Source organism: Haemaphysalis longicornis, unplaced genomic scaffold (assembly GCF_048455015.1).
Source record: "Haemaphysalis longicornis isolate Haplotype H1 unplaced genomic scaffold, Haemaphysalis longicornis Haplotype H1 scaffold_8, whole genome shotgun sequence".
In the NCBI taxonomy this organism is placed as follows: Eukaryota; Metazoa; Arthropoda; class Arachnida; order Ixodida; family Ixodidae; genus Haemaphysalis; species Haemaphysalis longicornis.
This window is the reverse complement of record NW_027526445.1, coordinates 97,081,526-97,099,533: the sequence shown is the minus strand read 5'-3', so window position 1 is coordinate 97,099,533 and position 18,008 is coordinate 97,081,526. Positions and strand designations below refer to the sequence as shown.

Sequence of the window (18,008 nt, the reverse complement as noted above, 5' to 3'; positions counted from 1 at the left end):
TAGAGGAGATAGACATCCCACTAGTAAGGACAGAGGAAGTAAGGAAGGCTTTGAAAGAGATAAAGGGGGGGAAAGCACCTGGTGAGGATCAGATAACAGCAGACCTCTTGAAGGATGGCGGAGAAATTGTACTTGAAAAACTGGCAAACCTGTATACGCAATGCCTAATGACCGCGAGTGTACCGGAATCTTGGAAGAACGTGAACATCACCCTAATCCATAAGAAGAGTGACATAAAAGACTTGAAAACCTAGAGGCCGATCAACTTACTGTCAGTCGTCTACAAGGTACTTACCAAAGTAATCGCTAACAGAAATTCTGAAACCTTAGATTTCAGTCAACCTAATGAACAAGCAGGTTTTCGTAAAGGCTATTCAATAATGAAGCATTTGGAGAAAGGGCGACTCAAAATTTAACCACGTGGTGTTGGCGTATTGTTTTAGGTTGGATTTAATTCGATTTTGGGAGGTGTTCAAGTTCATGGAAATTCTTGTGGGCGCTTCGAAGCCTACTTCGGTTTTGAGCGACATTATAATGCGCACGTAAATGTTAAGGCTACTGTTTGCAAAAATAGGTGCGCGCTACAATCGTGAAAATGCGGTAATAAAGGAGCTAAGTCACAGACGTTTGGCTGTTCGTGAACAACACGGGCTGGATAGCCAAAGCGCCCATAGGCTTAGGTTTCAGGCGCCTTTTGTCGTGATGCTTCCTTACGGGAGGAGCCTAAGCGGTGGTGGCATCATAATCTGTCTTGTCATCCCAGATGCAGCTTCAGAAACACTTGCAGTTTTTCATCGGCCAGCAACCTTTCCGGTGTTACAAAAGTGCCAGCCCAGCAGTCATTCAGGAAAGCGGAAGTTGGGGCAAAAATAAGAAACCTAAACTACTCCGCTCACAACAAAGTACGCATAGACAAACACTACGAAACGCGAAAGAAAACAAGCACTTCCTCCCCGTCGGCGAGTTCCAGGCAGAGAAAGAAAAGCACGTGCGCCAGGCCTAGACCTTGCGGAGTTACGACCAGGCCCCCGCACTTTGACAGCTGTCCCAACGAGGCGACATCGCTTGAGGAGCGCAGCAACGCCGTCGTCCCCCTCCATCCACAAGTGGCGAAGAGTGAGCCGACTTCAAATTAGCCAGGACCCGACAACGCGGTGCGGTTAGAACCACACACACGCGGGCGCGCACCGTTGACGCATTCGGCCCCCTTCACCATGGAAGAGCTTCCCCCAGTCTCCGCAAGGCGGCGCCACGATACCGCTTTCCTTTTTGATCGCGCCCAAATCCGCTCCGCTCCACGGACGACTGCCTTCGTGTCTGCCCCCCGTTTTTCATCCCTCGGTAAAGGATAGGTGCGCCTGTCGGCCTGCCCGCCAGGTGGCGCCACCCGTAGCAGCAGCAGTGGCGGCAGGAGGAGCTCTTGCGCATCACTCCGTTCGTACCAGGAGGCAGTGGAGAAGATCGGCGCGGTAGCCTGTTGGCTTCCCGGAGGCCGGAGGGTGAGCGCTCGGCGGAGGTGTCGGTGTATACGGCGGACGCTACGCAATGGAGATGGTCGTCGTGAGCGGCCCCGGCCGCGTCCTGAGCACCGGGGTTGGCGGTGGCTCGCCGTCGCCGTGAGAGGAGCGCGGAGGAAGAACTCCGGGTCGTCGTCGGCGCCGCAGAGTGTCGAGGAGTGTCCGCGGGGGTCGGTGGGTCGTCGATCGCCGATCGCCGTGCTTCCGATGAGGGCCTGTGTTCCCGCTAAATGAGGAATGCGGCGTCGCCGACGCTGCTTCGGAGGATCGTCGCCCTGCAAGCGCTGCTGCTGCTTCTGCACACTGCCAGCACGCCGTGGCCCCCGGTCGCCCATGGCGCCGAAGAAGCACGTAAGCGTTCTGGAGCCGCCCCCTTTTTTTCTGCTGGCACGGTTAGCGTTACTTTCGTCGCCACGATGCGCTACTACCTACTGTAGCGACATCGCGTCCGTAGCTGACTAGGTGAACGTGCTTTCCAAGATGTACCTTTAGCTTCAAGCACTTGGGCTCCTCACTGCCCCGAGTCGTTATCGTATGGCCAAGGTCTTTCAAAGCATCTGTTTGAGCAACAAGAGCCGTAATTAGACTCTGGAACAGTATCAGGTGGCCTTAAATTTAACGTTGACATCCCACCCTGTGACATCCTTGACAGCTCTTAGATGACTATATGGCACCCTAACAAGTTATGATGGCAGTATGGCGATCGCAACTTGATGCTGCATAGGCTTTCGAAGACTTTACGCACTCTCTGCAAACATCCGTCCGCTTTTAATGTTCATTATCGGTCCGGCTAACGGCGGTCCCGACGAACTGCGATCTTTATCAGTGCAGCGCGCATGGCGGAGTGGGCAAGAGTTGTTCCAACACCTCATTCGATTCATTATCTCGTGGTTTTAGGCCTAAGAGTCGTGTTTGCATGCATATTAGAGAATCGTTAATGATAACAGGCCAATATTTTACTCGTGTAGATTCTTGTATTTATAAACACTGGCGTAACGTGTTTCAATCATCCTTATGCCCCACAACCACCCTACTGTTCTCTGTAGTTACGCCTCTTCTGCCTCTTGCACTCCAATATATGTGGGGAAGAAATAACAGGGGCGCAAAACGAAGCCTATGTTTTTACAATTTCAGTCAACAGCGAAAGAATATGCAGGAAGGCGAGAGAGCTTGACTTAAAGGGCGACCACATGCAGCAACAGCGACAGGCGACCCGAAAGACGTAGCTCAATGGGCGCAGCGTGGGCGACAGCGACGAGCTGTTAGCTCGTCGCTGTCGCTTACGCTACCAAGAAATTTGTTCAATTTATACAGAGGCCGCCGGGGGTGACAACAGGGACAGCGACGGGCCCTCATCGTCGCTCGCTTCTCGCTGGCCAGAAGCAGCCCACAAGCGAGCGACAGCGACAGTGGCCCTTGGCGGCAATGCATGATTTTTTTTCAAACGTCGCTGTCGCCCAAACTACGTTTCTGCTGTACGCATTGAGTTGCGTTCGTCACTGTCGCAGCATGCGGTTATGATTTCATACCCGCCGCATAGTTAGACGTATATTCCGGGGTGGCTATAAGATTGAAAAAGGCACACAACTTTTTATGAGTCATGTGCAGTGGTGCGGTGAGAGGAGTCGATGCAGGGAACTGGAGCACAGCTGACTCCCTCACGTTTGCCACCTTCAGCGGGTGTTACGCGCAATCTGGGTCAGGATGGATGGTACAGTAAGCAAGAAAAAGAACACAGCGCCCAGACGAGGACGACTAATAAGAGAAAGACGCGAGACAATGTGTGCGGCACGACGAACGGGCAATATTCCTCTTTGAGCTACTTTTGACTGTCTTCGTTTTTGTTTTTTGTCATGACGGCTGTTTTGCCGTGCACTCTGCGATTTAAATGCTGAAGGTTGACTGCGCGGACAAGTCGCTGAAATGTGCTACGGCCGAAATCAATCATCTTAACGGTTTGCAGTTCCCTTGAGTGCGCGGAGATGCAGCTTGGCGGCTCCGATCACCGACAAATGTCTCCACCCCCAAACAAAAAAAGAAAAAAAAAATCTTATACCTATAGGATATGCGTAGAAGTTGTGCGCACAATACCCAGGCACAAATAGCATCGTTAGGATCCCTCACTGGAGAACTTTATGAAGCTGGCCACGGGCCCATAACAGTCCGCATGCACAGGGAATCAACACAGAGAGAGAGAGAGAAAGAGAGAGTAATTTTCTTTTATGAAAAAAGACAGGCCGAGGTCTGCATGGTGGTTCCTCTGGCCAGCTACTCTTCGTTTGTGAAAGGGCGGGTAAAAAAATGGCAGCATCTCCACTCCGTAGATGACGGAGAGGGTGCGGAGTAGGGGAACTCAAAATGACATCCAAGTTGCGCCCCGAGTGATATCCGAATTGCGCCCCTACCGTCATTCGATTTTAGCCGTGAGTTGCACCTTGATTATTGCCTCATTGAAACTGCAACTCACGGCTCAAATCGAATTTCGCTTGACTTTCGCTTGATGGTGGTGTGCGCACGGATGGGCGCGGGCGGACATCGGGAGCTCCTAAGATACTCCGCAACGTTACACGCGAGGGAGTAAGCCGTTTGACTCTTGCGTACTAACTCACGGTCGTAGCCCAATGGGTAAGAGGACTGTCACTAACTCTGTCTCCTCTAGCAGACACGGGTGATTTTTTGCGATTGTAAATGCTATGCGCACGGACGCGGACGGACATTGTGCGGTCCTAAGGTACTGCGCACCTGAAATCTCGGATACAGGATGACAGGGATGAAGAATAGAGAGAGATGAGAGTATAACTATATACAGAATGTACAGAGAGTATCCACTGTGAACCGCTTATGCCAAGACAGTTCAACATGACGGGACCTGATGTTGTCCTCGGTGTTTTTAAGTCTTCCTCGGGTAAAATCTAGCTGCAAATTCACTGTTCCACAAACAGAAAAAAAAATCAGACGCCCCTTCGTCTAACGACAGCGATGGTTGAAACGCTCAGCTTTCTCGTGGTGGATACGTTCGCTGTCGTTGGGGTTGTAGATGTTCACGGAGATTTGGGGGTCCGGAGGGTCGCCATCAGTGAGACCAAGAAAGCTTCCAAGAAACGACCAAGAAACGGCGCAGTCGAATAGATGTCGGCTTCATACGCCAGGAACGCAGGTTTGACTCCGACCACGGGAACGTTTTTTTGTCTTTTTTTTGTTTGTTTTTTGTTGAGGCGCTTGATGTGCCTTCCCTTATCATCACCATTGATTCAGAAACCCATTGTGTAAAGTTGGCTTTCCTGCAGCGAGTTTAAGTGGCAGGGTGGTCGCCATCACTGAGGCAGTAAAAGCTTCGCTTTGAGAACATCAGCGCACCACCGAATTCCTTGTGGGCCCCCTGCGAGTCTGGCCACATATCCGGCAGGACGTCCTGGGACGTAACCCGATAGTCTAAGGGGGCAATGGCGGGGTTATAACTTCTTGCGAATTCGTGCAGCATGCGCTGAGGTTACGAACTAGGCTATTACTCTGGAGACCCGCGCTCCGTTCCGGTACGAATGCAATACTATCCCCAATTCTCATACGGTATAAAGTGCTTTCCTAGTAATGCAATCGTGCAAAGTACGTAAGCTAAAGTCAAAGGGCTTCGGTGCACACTAAGCCGAACGGCTGTATAGACTGCTTACGCATTAGTATTTTTCACCTTTTTTCTGTCGCACTGTAAGTCGTCGTAACAATCGGAGCGGACACGACAGAAGTGGGTGGAAGAAAAACACAAGACTGTCGCTGACACGGAGTTTTAAATGTTCATCAGAAAAACATGCGTATTTGTAGCTGGGACAGTATCCAGAACGAAACACTCCTAGGACACCTAAGCAGTCATTGTGAGCTGTGAAGACGACTGCATTAATTTCCACCCTCCGAGCGAATGTGCGGATACCGTGGACGCAGTCGTGTGCTGTGCACAGCCCCTTACCCCATGGTGACTGCTGCGCCTTTGGGGGGTGCAGTGGCGCGAGTGCGAAGATCTGCGCGGTACGTGCTGAAATCACGTGTCCTCTTTTGATCAACATCGTTACGTCTCCTGTGCGTTTTTTTTTTTTCTTCGTGTTTTCTCAGCTATTATAACTAGGAGACTTGGCCAAACGCCATTGCTAGGCTAATAGTTTATCTTAAAAGGACAGGCAGCCGATTTTAGTACATGTCCTCTAGCTCATATTACAACGAGCGTTCTACATAGTGGGGTAACCCCAGGGAGTTTCTAAGTAAATTGGTGAAAATAATTTTAATTTGACACTACACTTCCTAATGTCTGAAAGGTTGCGCCACCTAGCGTCTGAACGTGACACTGCCATACGTTTACAAATAACTCCGTTGGTTTCAATGTGTGATTCAAAAAAACCGCATAAGGGAATATGGAAGAATCCACTGTATTATTGTTTTAGCTTAGGACAAGTTTTTCAATTCCTGTTTTTATCTCACGTACAGAGAAAAGCATGTTGCCGCACGGCAGGCTCACTGCCATGGTTGGCGGAACTTGTTTCGACAGCATACTTTTAGGCTCTTAAACCTCAGAATTCCACTTTGAAACGTCTTAGCGCCCTATGAGAAAAACCGTTTCAGTTCAAGCTGTTTTAAGGGATTCCCTTAAATTTGGTATAGAGAACGAAATCGGTTGTCTGTCCCTTGAACGCTTGGTCGCCGTAAGGTTAAGCCTAACGGCGCGCTAAGCAACACCAAACTAAATGTACGGAAATATGCGGATACCGGCAGACAACGTTGGATTTCATAACGTAACGTTAGGCTTAACACCACGTTGCACGTACCAATGCATGTAGCCAGCCACGCCGTTCGGTGTTCACTGAAATGAGGCGCTCGTTTTTTGTTTTTTTTTTAAGCGAAGCTTATGTGGCTTGGGTTCTAACTTCTGTGTAGTTTTCACATCCACGATCAGAAACTCTCAAAGCTACACGTGTCTTTGAAGCGCGAGGCTTTCTACAGCGCCAGAAGTTGGAAAACGAACGTCCCCGTTCAAAACATGCGTCAGAACTCAAGACTATACGTCTCATTATTTCTATGTGTATTTTGAGTAGATTAGATTAAAAGCACCATAGTCTAGACTAAAGCAGGATTTGGACGTCAAGGCTATACGACTCATCCCTTGATATCCATCTCAAGTAGATTAGTTACTAATAAGCACCATTTTCACGATCAAAACATGACTTAGACCTCAAGCTCATATGTCTCACCACTTGGTTAGACATTTCGAGTAGGTTAGTCATCAAAAGGCACGATTTTCTAGATTAGTAGAGTAAAAATAAATTGTTTGCCTATTTCCTAGGCATCACCGCCATCAACGTTCACGATGAATATAGTGTGCTCATAACTTTCACACAAATTGTGTGTCACATCTACGTCTTATGCTAAACATTTGCTGGTCATGTACCTCCACTGAGTGGAATGGCTCCCGAAATTTTCTTTGTGTTGCTCTCTCAGCCGCCTAATCCTTGCCACCATTGGGTGCTCTCCGTTTTTTTGTTTTTTTTTTGTGCTTTCTTTTTCGGGCGCATGCATTCAGATCGATAATGGCGTTCGGCACGGACAGCTATAGGCGAACTTTGCACAGACGGGCCAAGTCTAAAACGCCCGGGGCCGAGGCAGAGAGGGATAAAATTTTAATTATTCCAAAAAAGGGCAGCGGCTAATTACCGGGATTGCTTCTTCGTATGTGAGTGGACAATTGGTAACTTTCGCCACTCCCCCCCCCTCTCCACCCCCCCTTCCTCACACACACACACAAGCACACATGCATATGAACGCTCATACGTAATCTCCATGGGTGGAGCTCCGAATGTCCGTCAGGGACTTAACGCAGGGCTTTTAGAGAGGAGCCATGAAAAAAAAAACGACATTCTATATGTTCGTAGAAAATGCTGTTCATACAAAATGCTGTTAGGTACGTACAGGCAACAATGATACACATTTTATCGCTAACTTCAAAGAAATGACGGAGATAGAAAAGGAACACCTCCCCTCGCGGGAACCCCCGCATAGGGGGTTCCGTTGTTGTTTCCGTTAGGTTGATTCTCCCATCGCGTGAAACGTGCCGTGAACCCACTGCCGCGGCTATGACGCAACGTGGCGCGGCTATGACGCAACGTGGCGCGGCTATGACGCAACACAATCCACTTTAATCCAATCCAATCCAAGCCAATCCAATCCACTCCAAGCCAATCCAATCGAATCCAATCCAATGCCCCTCGCGAGAGAGTGTTCGCTATCGGAGAAGAGAGTGGGTGAGCGGCGGAGAGCGCAGCTCGCGCGGCGAGGAGAATGGGGGAGGGGTGTGGACGGACAACAAAAACGCCGTATGGAGGGACAAGGCAAGTGAATGAGATGCAGTCGCATCTCAAAATGTGGAGCAGTTGCGACTCCCCAGCCACATTCCGGCGGCTTATCTGACGTCACAAAAAACGGTGACGTCAGATAACTGTGACGTCAGATTCTGTAACGTTGTAGAAAACTGTGACATCACGTAAAACTGTGACGTCACAGAAAACTATGACGTCACAGGAAACTATGACGTCAGATGATCCGATTTGTGCGATTGGCGGCCGCCGACCTAAACCACCGCCAAGAACGATGGCTGGGCGATTGTAACGGGCCTTTAGTTCGGTATTTTTGTATCTTTTGAACGCTAAAGTGCAGTTAACGCAGTGATGATTATGTTTTACAGGTGGCCCATATTACGTCACCGTGGCGCGAAATTTGAATGTTTTTCAATATCACGCTTTTTTTTTCGAATAAAAACTGCCTTTCGGGACTGCAATGGAGCTGAGTAAGGTGCTGAAGCCTGGTTATTTCAACTTAAACGATGTTTTGTATTTTGTCGTCACTCCGGCAAACAAAGAATAGCAAAAGCCGACACAGTAACACTTACTACCCTCCAACAACGGACGGCGTAACGTTCATGCAGCCGCAGCTCCCGCAGCCAGCACGTACACACACGCACAGGACATACACAATTTCATAGGACCACGGGACCACATCCGGGACTGGAGAAGAATGACAGTTCGTGTGTCTCAGTCATGTGAATTGAAAAAGGCATCCTCATCTCAGCTTGAAGAAACTGTTGTGGAAGACATTCTAGCTCAAATTAAGCGAAGAAAATTGGCATGGGCGGGTAACGTCACGCGCATGTGGGACAACAGGGGGGGGGGGGACCATCCGCTTTATAGAGTGGCTGCCACAAGATCGTAAATGCAATAGGGGCCGGCCGAGGACTCGATGAACAGATGAGCTACTAGAATTTGGGAGAAAGCATGGATTCGGCTAGCACTCGATAGACGTGACTGGAGATCCTTGGGACAGGCCTTCGACCTGCAGTGGACACAACCAGGCTGGTGATGGTGACGACGAACGCCCAAGCGTAATCAATGTATGTTGCCCTTAGAGATATGGTGGGTACTGTAAACAGCATTTTGGGTCGACGGCGTACAGCAGTGCGTAAGCTGTACGACGGTCTCAGCCCACTAAACCGCTAGACCGGTATTGTTTAAGGTAAGGACCTGGAATTAGGGGGGCTACCGATGCAATATCAGCGAGTGGGTCAGTTGCGTTACCGGAGATATAAATCATTCTAAGGGAAGGCCGCGCATTCCTGAGGCGCCGTGCGAGAGAAGTGAGGCGGAGGGGGGGAGGGGGGAGGGGGGTATCACTGAACTAGAATGAGAGTGGTAGCAGTTTTATTGAAAGGCCGGTAGGTGGCATGAAAGGGGTAGCCGTCGGTATGTAATGAAAAGTCTTAAATAAGGACCTGTGAAAGCGATATGTGTTGCTTGGATGTAGCTAAATAAGGCCCACAAGATGCTGTTTAATCGAACGGGGGACTTTGGAAGATGCCAGTTTTCTATTTTGTGGGTTGTGTAGAGTAGTGCTGCTACGATTCTTATCGAGGTGCACTGTGAAACCGTAACGCGTCGGCGCGTTAAACCCTACAGTCAATCAATCAATCTAGTGCGGAGAGGCGGGCCCCTATTCTGTAGTTTTAGGTACAGCGGTAATCTATAGTCCTTGTTACTTGGATCTGCTTCCAAGATACACCGACCTGATATTTATGCCGTCGCTGACCTATTTGTGTTACAGTTGGAATTCGCACTAATTATTTATTGAAGATAACTGTATTTATCAACCTATTCAAGTATTTTACTAGCCGTATTCAAGGGCGGTTTCCTTGTTGGACTGCTTTGCATGCTATAAAGTCGCACGTTTCGTTCTTAAGCACTGCAACCAGTTCTCCTCCAACAACTATTAGATCGTTTGTCGTCAGTACTCTTCTCAATCGCATATTAAAGGCGAAGAGATCTGTAGCATCATGAAGCAACTTAAACTAAGTTCAGAGCGCTTAACCCATCTGTTGTGCCTTTTCAGCTAAGTGAAGCACTCTGTTCCTCGCCACACACGAGAAATCAATGTGAACTTGTCCTTATTTTATATCAGCACCCAATCTTCTCGCGATTTGATTGAGTTGTTTATGTCGACATACTCGCAAAATTTCAGGGGCGGGCTGTGAGATAAAGCCACTCGAGAAATTTTGCGAGCTTGTCGGCAGCCCGTGATAGTGATCTCCGCAGGTGGTTGGGCAAATGCGAAGGGTCCTGTAGTGGAGAGTTTGCGCGTATTGGTAATGCTTACTCCCGAGTACTCAGTGTTCCTAAAAATAACAAAGAACAGATAATCGGTGAGACTCGTCCTTAGCCTTCATGGTGAAACACAGAGAGAGAGAGAGAGAGAGAGAGAGAGAGAGAGAGAGAGAGAGAGAGAGAGAGAGAGAGAGAGAGAGAGAGAGAGAGAGATTTATTGTAGAGGTTAGCTCAACCAAAGAAGGAGCTGCCTACTCCAAACATTGGAAGTATAAAAAGGTGTAGCGAGTGCGTAAATAAACCACACGCTAACACGAGTCACATTATATCATGACCCCTTTGAGAGATTTCACTTTCGCTGAGTAAAAAATATGCAATGTGCTATGCATACACCCACACGGAACAAGGGGGCCATAGTTTGTATGCACCTGTAAGCACGGAAACGTCATCTAGTAAACACATATGTGTTTAAATACTACATCCACTACAAATGCCATGCTGAAGTATATACACCAATATTCGTATATATTAGTACCACGCATAACTCTCATAAAAGTTGTTACACTCGTTCAGGAGAACATACAGCCTTTATCAAAATTTTCTCGGCCATGGCATAAGTACTTAGGGCTCAGAAATTTCAATGTATGAGCTTGCCTTTAGAGCGAGGTTAGAATGTTTTACAACGGAAAGCTAGAGAAAACACCTTTTTCTTACTGTCATGAGATATTTTTGCCACAGTTAAACGTTAAGCTTACACTTTGATTTATTTGTGACGCAGAAAGCTTTCGCATGTCCTTGAAATTTTTTTTACAAAGACTGTAAGTGCAGTTAGTAATGTTCGCATATCTGCGTTGCTTGAGAGAAATCACTTATGGCACGGAATGCTTTGTTCTGACCTCGCAGATCACCCCACGGCCCTAATAGCTTTCGCAAAGACAGTGGTGTCCCACATACCAGGCTCAGCTTATCACTCAATTTTTTTTTTCGTTCGGTTCATGACCGCACATATCGCTCTCAGTGGTCCTTCAAAACAACGAAAGGGAAAGTTGGCGTAGAATTAGTGCGGTGTGGCGTTCATTCTGAAGCACTTCAAGGAAAGAACGGTAGGCCACATCTGCCACTCGAAACTAGAGTGTAGCCGCACAAACGCCGGGTCTCACTCAAGCATAATGGAGAGACGAACTAGTTGGTGAACATCCATGAGTGAAACTTCAGCGCAAACTGACACAGGGTCGAGAAAGGGAAACGACACCAGCGCTTACTCGCCACGTTTGAAAGAAAACTTGGGTGAGCGCCAATAGCCAGGGAAGAAAATACTAGTGCAACGCTTACGCACATGGAAGGAGCGTCATGGACAGGGAAAAGAAGTCTCAGCTTAGAAATTAAGGGAGCGAAACGGAGTTGTGCCGGCGACTACATAATGCCGACTGCCGACAAGTGGGCCGTCTGAGTAACAGAATGGCTGGACCGCGGACACGGTGGATGGATGGGTTGGAAAAATTGGGAGCTAAAAATAACGTTGAGATGGCGCCCGATAAGGTCGGTTCCAAGCCCGTGACAGTGGAGTTCGGGTTTGGGAATACACCAGCGGGTATATAATGAGGAGTACGGTGGCTAAGTGTATCACACTTAATTTGTACCGGTACAACCTACTAACAATTATAAAATACGTTGACAATACAATTCAGAGGGCTGAGACAGCATCAAACAACATCGCCAAACCAAGGCGACTGATTGGGCTACTGAACGGAGTGCAGGATTGCGAGATTTGGTAACCCATCACATTATTACAGCACAGCAAGAAATAAGGACTTCACGGTTTCGATTCCCGGCCGTGGCGGCCGCTTTTCTGATGGAGGCGAAAAGCAAAAACGCCCGTGTGTACGAGATTTCGGCGCAGGTTAAAGATCCCCAGCTGGTCCAAATTAATCCGGAGCCCTCCACTACGGCGCGCCTCATCACCAACGTTGCGTCGGCGAGTTAAACCCTACAGTCAACCAATCAATCAAGAAATAAGGACTAAAGATAAGGCACACACGACAGCGAGTCCTTGTTTCTTGTTGCGCTGTAGTATTAGGATGGGCTAGCTCCTAACAAGACCGTGATGTGCACCTTCGTGTTTTCTGCTCAGGAGCTTTATAGCCGTTCTTCAAACTTTAAAACTAGGGCTCCAAGATTGTCTTACACGTTAAGCAATAAATCATTACGCTATCCAAACTTCCAAAACACAACCGCAAACGACACATTGACAAGTTTACACTCAGAGACAGCCTCTCCGAGAAATTGCTTACGTCAGTGCTATACGCTAACATCAACAAGCCCCGGCTCTGTACAAGGTACAAGCGGCCACTGCTCTGTGAAGGCAACTGGATGCCTTCTCAAAATCTTCTCACAAGAGTACTTCGCGAGCGTGACTCTAGCGGCGACCCATCGTAATTGCCATCAGTACCACGCGTTGCGTGCTGGCGGCTGCACAAAGACATCCGCCACACACGTCCCACCGCTGTTAAAGGGCTCCTCACGGTGCAACGATGACACTTTCTCATAAAGAACCTGCTTTACAACATGCTATGCATGCTTTAATAAGCTTGTTACGCTGGCCCACAAACTTTAGAACGAACTGCAAATTAGCATCCCATTGTCTTTGCCCTCTTCGTTGGCGTCCTACATCCCCCTCGACTCTTGCGAATGAAACGCCTCCGTGCTCTTGTGAGCCTGCAAAAACAAGTGACATTTCGAAACCGAAACCACCCTCGACGGGCGTATTCCTAGTTCTTCTGAGTTCTATCGAATTGGCAGATTTGCCATCGACAGCGGAGGCAAAACGAGGAACAAAAAGGGCGCGAATGTAAGGAGCTTATGTGGAATAGGATCTGCTTGGGTGCGACCCGGCGCAGGAAGGGGATTAAAGGATGGCAGAAGGAGATGGAAGCAGGCGACAAAAAGTAATGAGCTTATATAGGAGCCGGAATGTCCGTTTTGCTGTGACAGCCAGCAGCGGGAGCTTTCAGGGCAACGCGGAATGGGAAAACCGCTCTCCCCGCCTTCTCAGACAGGCTTGGTGCCGTCAACGTCCTGGAACTTTTCTTTGTTACGGGAGCAGGCCGTCGAGCTTACTTACTTGCAAGTACAAGGCAGACGTGGATTTGAATTCACTGCAGACGTACTCTTAGGTACTTTTAGGCAGAGGTTCTTTTAAGCGACAGCCTTAGATGTCTGTTTCATGGAAAGCGCGAGGTACAAAAAGTCGTTCTGAGGTGCACAGAATCACAAAATCGTACAAAATCGTAGCGCGAGTCGCGAACCGGGGATCGCGCGCCGGAACAGGAAGACAGCGGTTGTTTAGGAAAGTAGTCAGCTGCCGTAGGTGCAATACGAGCCACCTTGTCAGGTGAACGTACCGACGGGGGCGAACGGCAGGCTCCTGGCGATGGCGAGGGAGTGGAACGAGCTTCGGATTAAGCTGTCCGAAGAGCTGGTCTTGTGGTGATGGTCGCGACCGCAGGGTTCAACACAAAGTTAAACAGCGTATCAAGAGAAGGGCCACTGTGCTGTTGTCTTCGCATTCTTAGAATGTTCTAAGCATACGCCGTAATTTTTATCGTCTTCCCAAATCGAGAGAATGCCCCGGCTACTGTGAGTCACCAGTCAAACCAAACGTTTCTGTACCTTTAAAAGCTTCGAGAACAAAGAGACAATTTTGGAGTACTTATTTAAATTGTATCATTTCTTAGCAAGGTCCATCATGGTCTGTCTTCAGAAGGAGAGAGGTGAAAAGAAAGGCCGGGAGGCTAACAAGGCGAACAGCCGTGTTTGCTGCCATGCACTGGGGTAGGAAAGTTTTAAGTGTAAGAGTAGGAGACCGGTATGAATGGGGAAAATGGGGACGGAGGTCCATGCGGAGTCATTTTCCTTTCGTCAGTGTCACTGCTTTCTAGGGGTGCTCTGCCGAGTGGATGTGAAAGTCAACTCTTTCGAGGAAACAAATCGCTCGACTGTGCAGAGCACCAGCGACGAGGGGTGGCCGTCTGTTGCTCGGCTTTCGCCGACCAAAGAAGAAAGATTGGGACAGAGCAGGGAATCTCAGAACAAACAGAGAGAGGCTTGTGCAGGCGCGAGAGTACGAAACCGTAACGACAGGTAACTGAAGAACAGTACAAATGCGAGAGTTAACCGTTACAGAATGACACAAACAAGGACCGCTAACCACGGAGGTTACAAACTTGAGGAGTTCACTAAAACATGAACAGTTTGATTAACGCGTCAGACATGAAACTCCCGCGATGTTATTAGCTGGATGATGCACCGCTGTCCGGAGCTGATTTGGCTGCCTATGCAGCGTGGCTTCGGTTATAGGCCAGGCCATCCGATGACGATCACGGGAATTCAAGAAGCCGGGAGCCCGCTGGTGTCTTCAAAGACTCAGATCGCCAATGATGATATACGCGCGAACAGAGGCCGCCGTAATGTCACGACATTCCAACAATACTGATTTTGTCTCTACATGGGCGCCCCTTTTACTAACGCGGAGAAGGGAAAAGAACACACAAAGCGCCCGCCGCAGTCGGCAGCCTATTTTCCTTATTTTCCTTCTCGAAGGATCCGCGCGGTTCGACATTGGTAATACTACGCGTCTTCCTGGCTCGCCCTGAATGTTATCGTGTCGGGGAAGCGGTGGCCGTTTATTTTGCGATTTACTTTGCGTGCTATCGCGCGTAAATGCACTCCGTCTCCTGTTCACGCCGACGGCCGAGTGATGAATCATATACGCCTTGTTCTAGGATTTTCTCGTGACCTCTGCGGGTTATAGAATAGAAACGCGCAATGAATCAGGCGACTGTACGGCAATAATAGCCGTTATACAATAATATTAAAATGTTGCGCAATTTGATTACGAGTAATACGCGCGAGTTTGTGACAGTGAGACCCTATATTGCATTCGTTGATGTAATCCACTATCGTTGAGGAATGCGGAAAGAGATTTGGTCACCCAAAATTAAGGCGATGGGAGGCGTCTATGTCCTACGATCGTCTCCACCGCGAACGGTGGATGGGCTGAGTTAGGTGGCAATCGCAATTCCCTCACGCGAATATCGCGATAAAAGCCAAAATACGTCCTGTACCGTCTCTGCATTGTTAATGTAGGTTTTACTGGAGGCCACTACCAGCGAGCGCTAGGGAGACCATATCGGCCCGGTTCTCCGTATACCCGCAAGGCAGCGGAGGCTTTTGGAGCCCTGGACCAAGACGCCACCCCTGCTGAACCCCGTCCGGAGCTGTAGCATCATGGCATAATATAACGATGGAGTGCTGCTCAACCATGCAACATAAAGCTACAATAATTGTTTTCAACATCGGAGCTGTTTAGGCTTGATCTTGGTTCGTTGTCATTCGCAAAAATAAAAAACAAAGACAAAAAAACTCCTCCGACGCAAGCCGCCCGGCACGACCTGCACCCAACCGCGTAGGCGGAGCCTAAGGCTTGTCTAAATATGACGTCATCGCGCACACCGGCAGCGCTCGGCGTTTGAGAACCCTCAGTTTAGCGTTTGTGGCATGATCTCTCGTGTGCTCTTCTCCTCACCAGTTCACGTGCGTTCGCGCCTCAAGTGGGAAGCAGAGAACAGCGCACGCTACAGACGCCGAGTTCGCGAATCCGGTTGCCGCCGGTTATAACACGTGCTGACGTGGTTCACTTTGGAAGAGATGTGATAAAATTTGTGCATTGTGTTGTGTATTGTGCATTGCATTGCATTGTAGTGTGCGTTGTAATATTTGATTGTATTTGGGCCTGACATGGTATCGCTCAAGTTTTTTTTTTTTAAGTATCTTTTGAGTTCTATTCAACGTTATGTTAAATTTTTCAATGTTATATTCTAAGCACTATGAATCGCGTGTCTTTTGTTGCGTGCTTGAGAATACGTTTTCTTCATTACCTTCTACGTTGAACAGTAGGGGTCAGAGGCTTTGTCAGGCATTCCGCCTATGTCTCTGCCCCCCCCCCCCCCCCCTCACGGATAGCACTCGTGGAAACAATTCTGAATTTAAAAAAAAGCCCACGGACAACACGATCCGGGCCTGCCAGTCATAGAGAACATTCAGCGGCAAGTTCGGAAATTCCTGTGAGGTGCAACACCCGGGTCTCCGACGAAGGTATAGGGGCCGCCAGCTGTGCTGTTTCTCCAACCTTGCAACATTAGTGCTAGCTGCGCCATTTTTTTCCCAGTCCAGTCCACTCCAACCAAAGGGGACAAAGTATATTTGACTGGGATCTGGACAGTCTCGATGAGAGCATCCATGGATCTCAGGAAGTCAGCTGTATTCCGCTGTTTAGCGGTATAGTCGTGCGATGTGCCTAGCCTCGCAGCACATTAAGGTGGTAAATCCTCGTCGCGATTGCACGAAGAAGCGGATACGCACCCCTTTCCATTCGCACCGGGTCTGTAGCAGACCGGCAAACTTCATCGCAAAGTAGCGCTCTGCCGTAACGCTGACTTTACCCTCTGACAGAAGAGAAGCTCCTTTAGAGGAGGCGGTGTCTGGAAGCTTCCGCTCGCCGCCTGTACGCAAGGCAGGCGGACGGTGAGAAGTGAAGGGGCCTACAGCAGGTAGCCTTGGGAAGCGTATCAACAACCACGCAGCCGGAAAACTGCTGGAGAATATTCGGAAGGATCCGTGATCTAACGCGTCATCTTATGTTTGAACAACCACCTAGAAAAAGAACTTCCTGCTAGACGATTTTGGAGTGTCTTGCAGTATGTCTGTGGTTTAAGGCTAACGTGCGTATAATGACGTGGCTATCTGGCACCGGAACACAATTTGGCCAGTTATTTTAGGTGGCGTCGTGAGCCTTCAAGCATGCAGGGCGTATTATGTCGTATCCATCCCAGGAAGTAGTCCCTGCAATTTTAGCGCTGGGCATGTTTTCGCGCTTTCCGTCACTTGTGGGGATTCGCCGCTGTAATGGCGCTACCAAAGCAGAACGGAGAAATTAAAGTTGAAGTGCGTTTTCGCACATCGATGAAGTGATGCATCTTAATCACCTGGTCGTGCATAGAAAACCGCAACTGGGGCTTACTAAGCAGCGTGTTCAATATTTTACTGCGATATGCTATTAGGCACTAAATGTCATGGATTACATACCCTGTACGTGAGTCACATTTCCAGAAGCACGTTCTGTCGCCAAAGAAGCGTTCTCTCTCTTGGATCAATATGACGGAAACAAGAGAGAGAGAGAGAATAAACGTTCTTTATTGAGAAAAAATAAATAAAATGGAGTCTTCAGGGTGGCTTCCCTAGTCCAGGACGCCTTGAGCTCGGGCCGCGTCCACAGCCCTCTCGACCAGCTGACGCTGATCCTCGAGGGTGGAGCTGGCCAAGGCTCTCTCACACAGCTCATGGGTTGGATAGGGATTGGGGCGGGGAAGCGGGGCTTGTTCGCAGCCTCCTACAATATGATGTCCGGGGGCCTGGTGTCCGGGGGCCTGGTTCATGGTTCATGGTTCATGGTTTATGGTTCATTATGTAGTAAACGGTGCGGGTTAAGTATCCCTCATAATTTTAGTTTTGTATTCAATGGGACGAACATGCTAGCGGTCAATAAATGACAAAGTTGGCGGGGCTGGATCTGACGGGTCCTGCAACACTAATTAATTACCTCAACTAAGCGAATCCTGAAGATATCAAGCGCGCTTCTTACACTTAAATTTCCCGCGGAGTGCGGAGAGAGGTCGTGATCTTCTTCCTCAAGCCGGAGGGAGACGGCTGCACGCTGGCGTCAGGGATTTGACAAGACGCGCAGTACTGCTTCTATCAACAAGAGAGAAAACACGGTACCTAATTGTTCGTCCGCGTTTTCAATATTGCT

The 18,008-nt window shown here is 48.9% G+C and overlaps 1 protein-coding gene across 1 annotated transcript in view; it reads left to right on the top strand.

The window, feature by feature from the left end:
- Positions 1 to 1,447: 1,447 nt before the first annotated feature.
- The window catches only part of LOC144148823 (uncharacterized), a 66,809-nt gene continuing 50,248 nt past the window's right edge, over positions 1,448 to 18,008 (top strand). Inside the window, exon 1 of the mRNA XM_077680341.1 lies at positions 1,448 to 1,868. Coding sequence (XP_077536467.1) covers positions 1,748 to 1,868 — 121 coding nt within the window. The 5' untranslated portion in view covers positions 1,448 to 1,747. The remainder of the gene's footprint in view (positions 1,869 to 18,008) is intronic.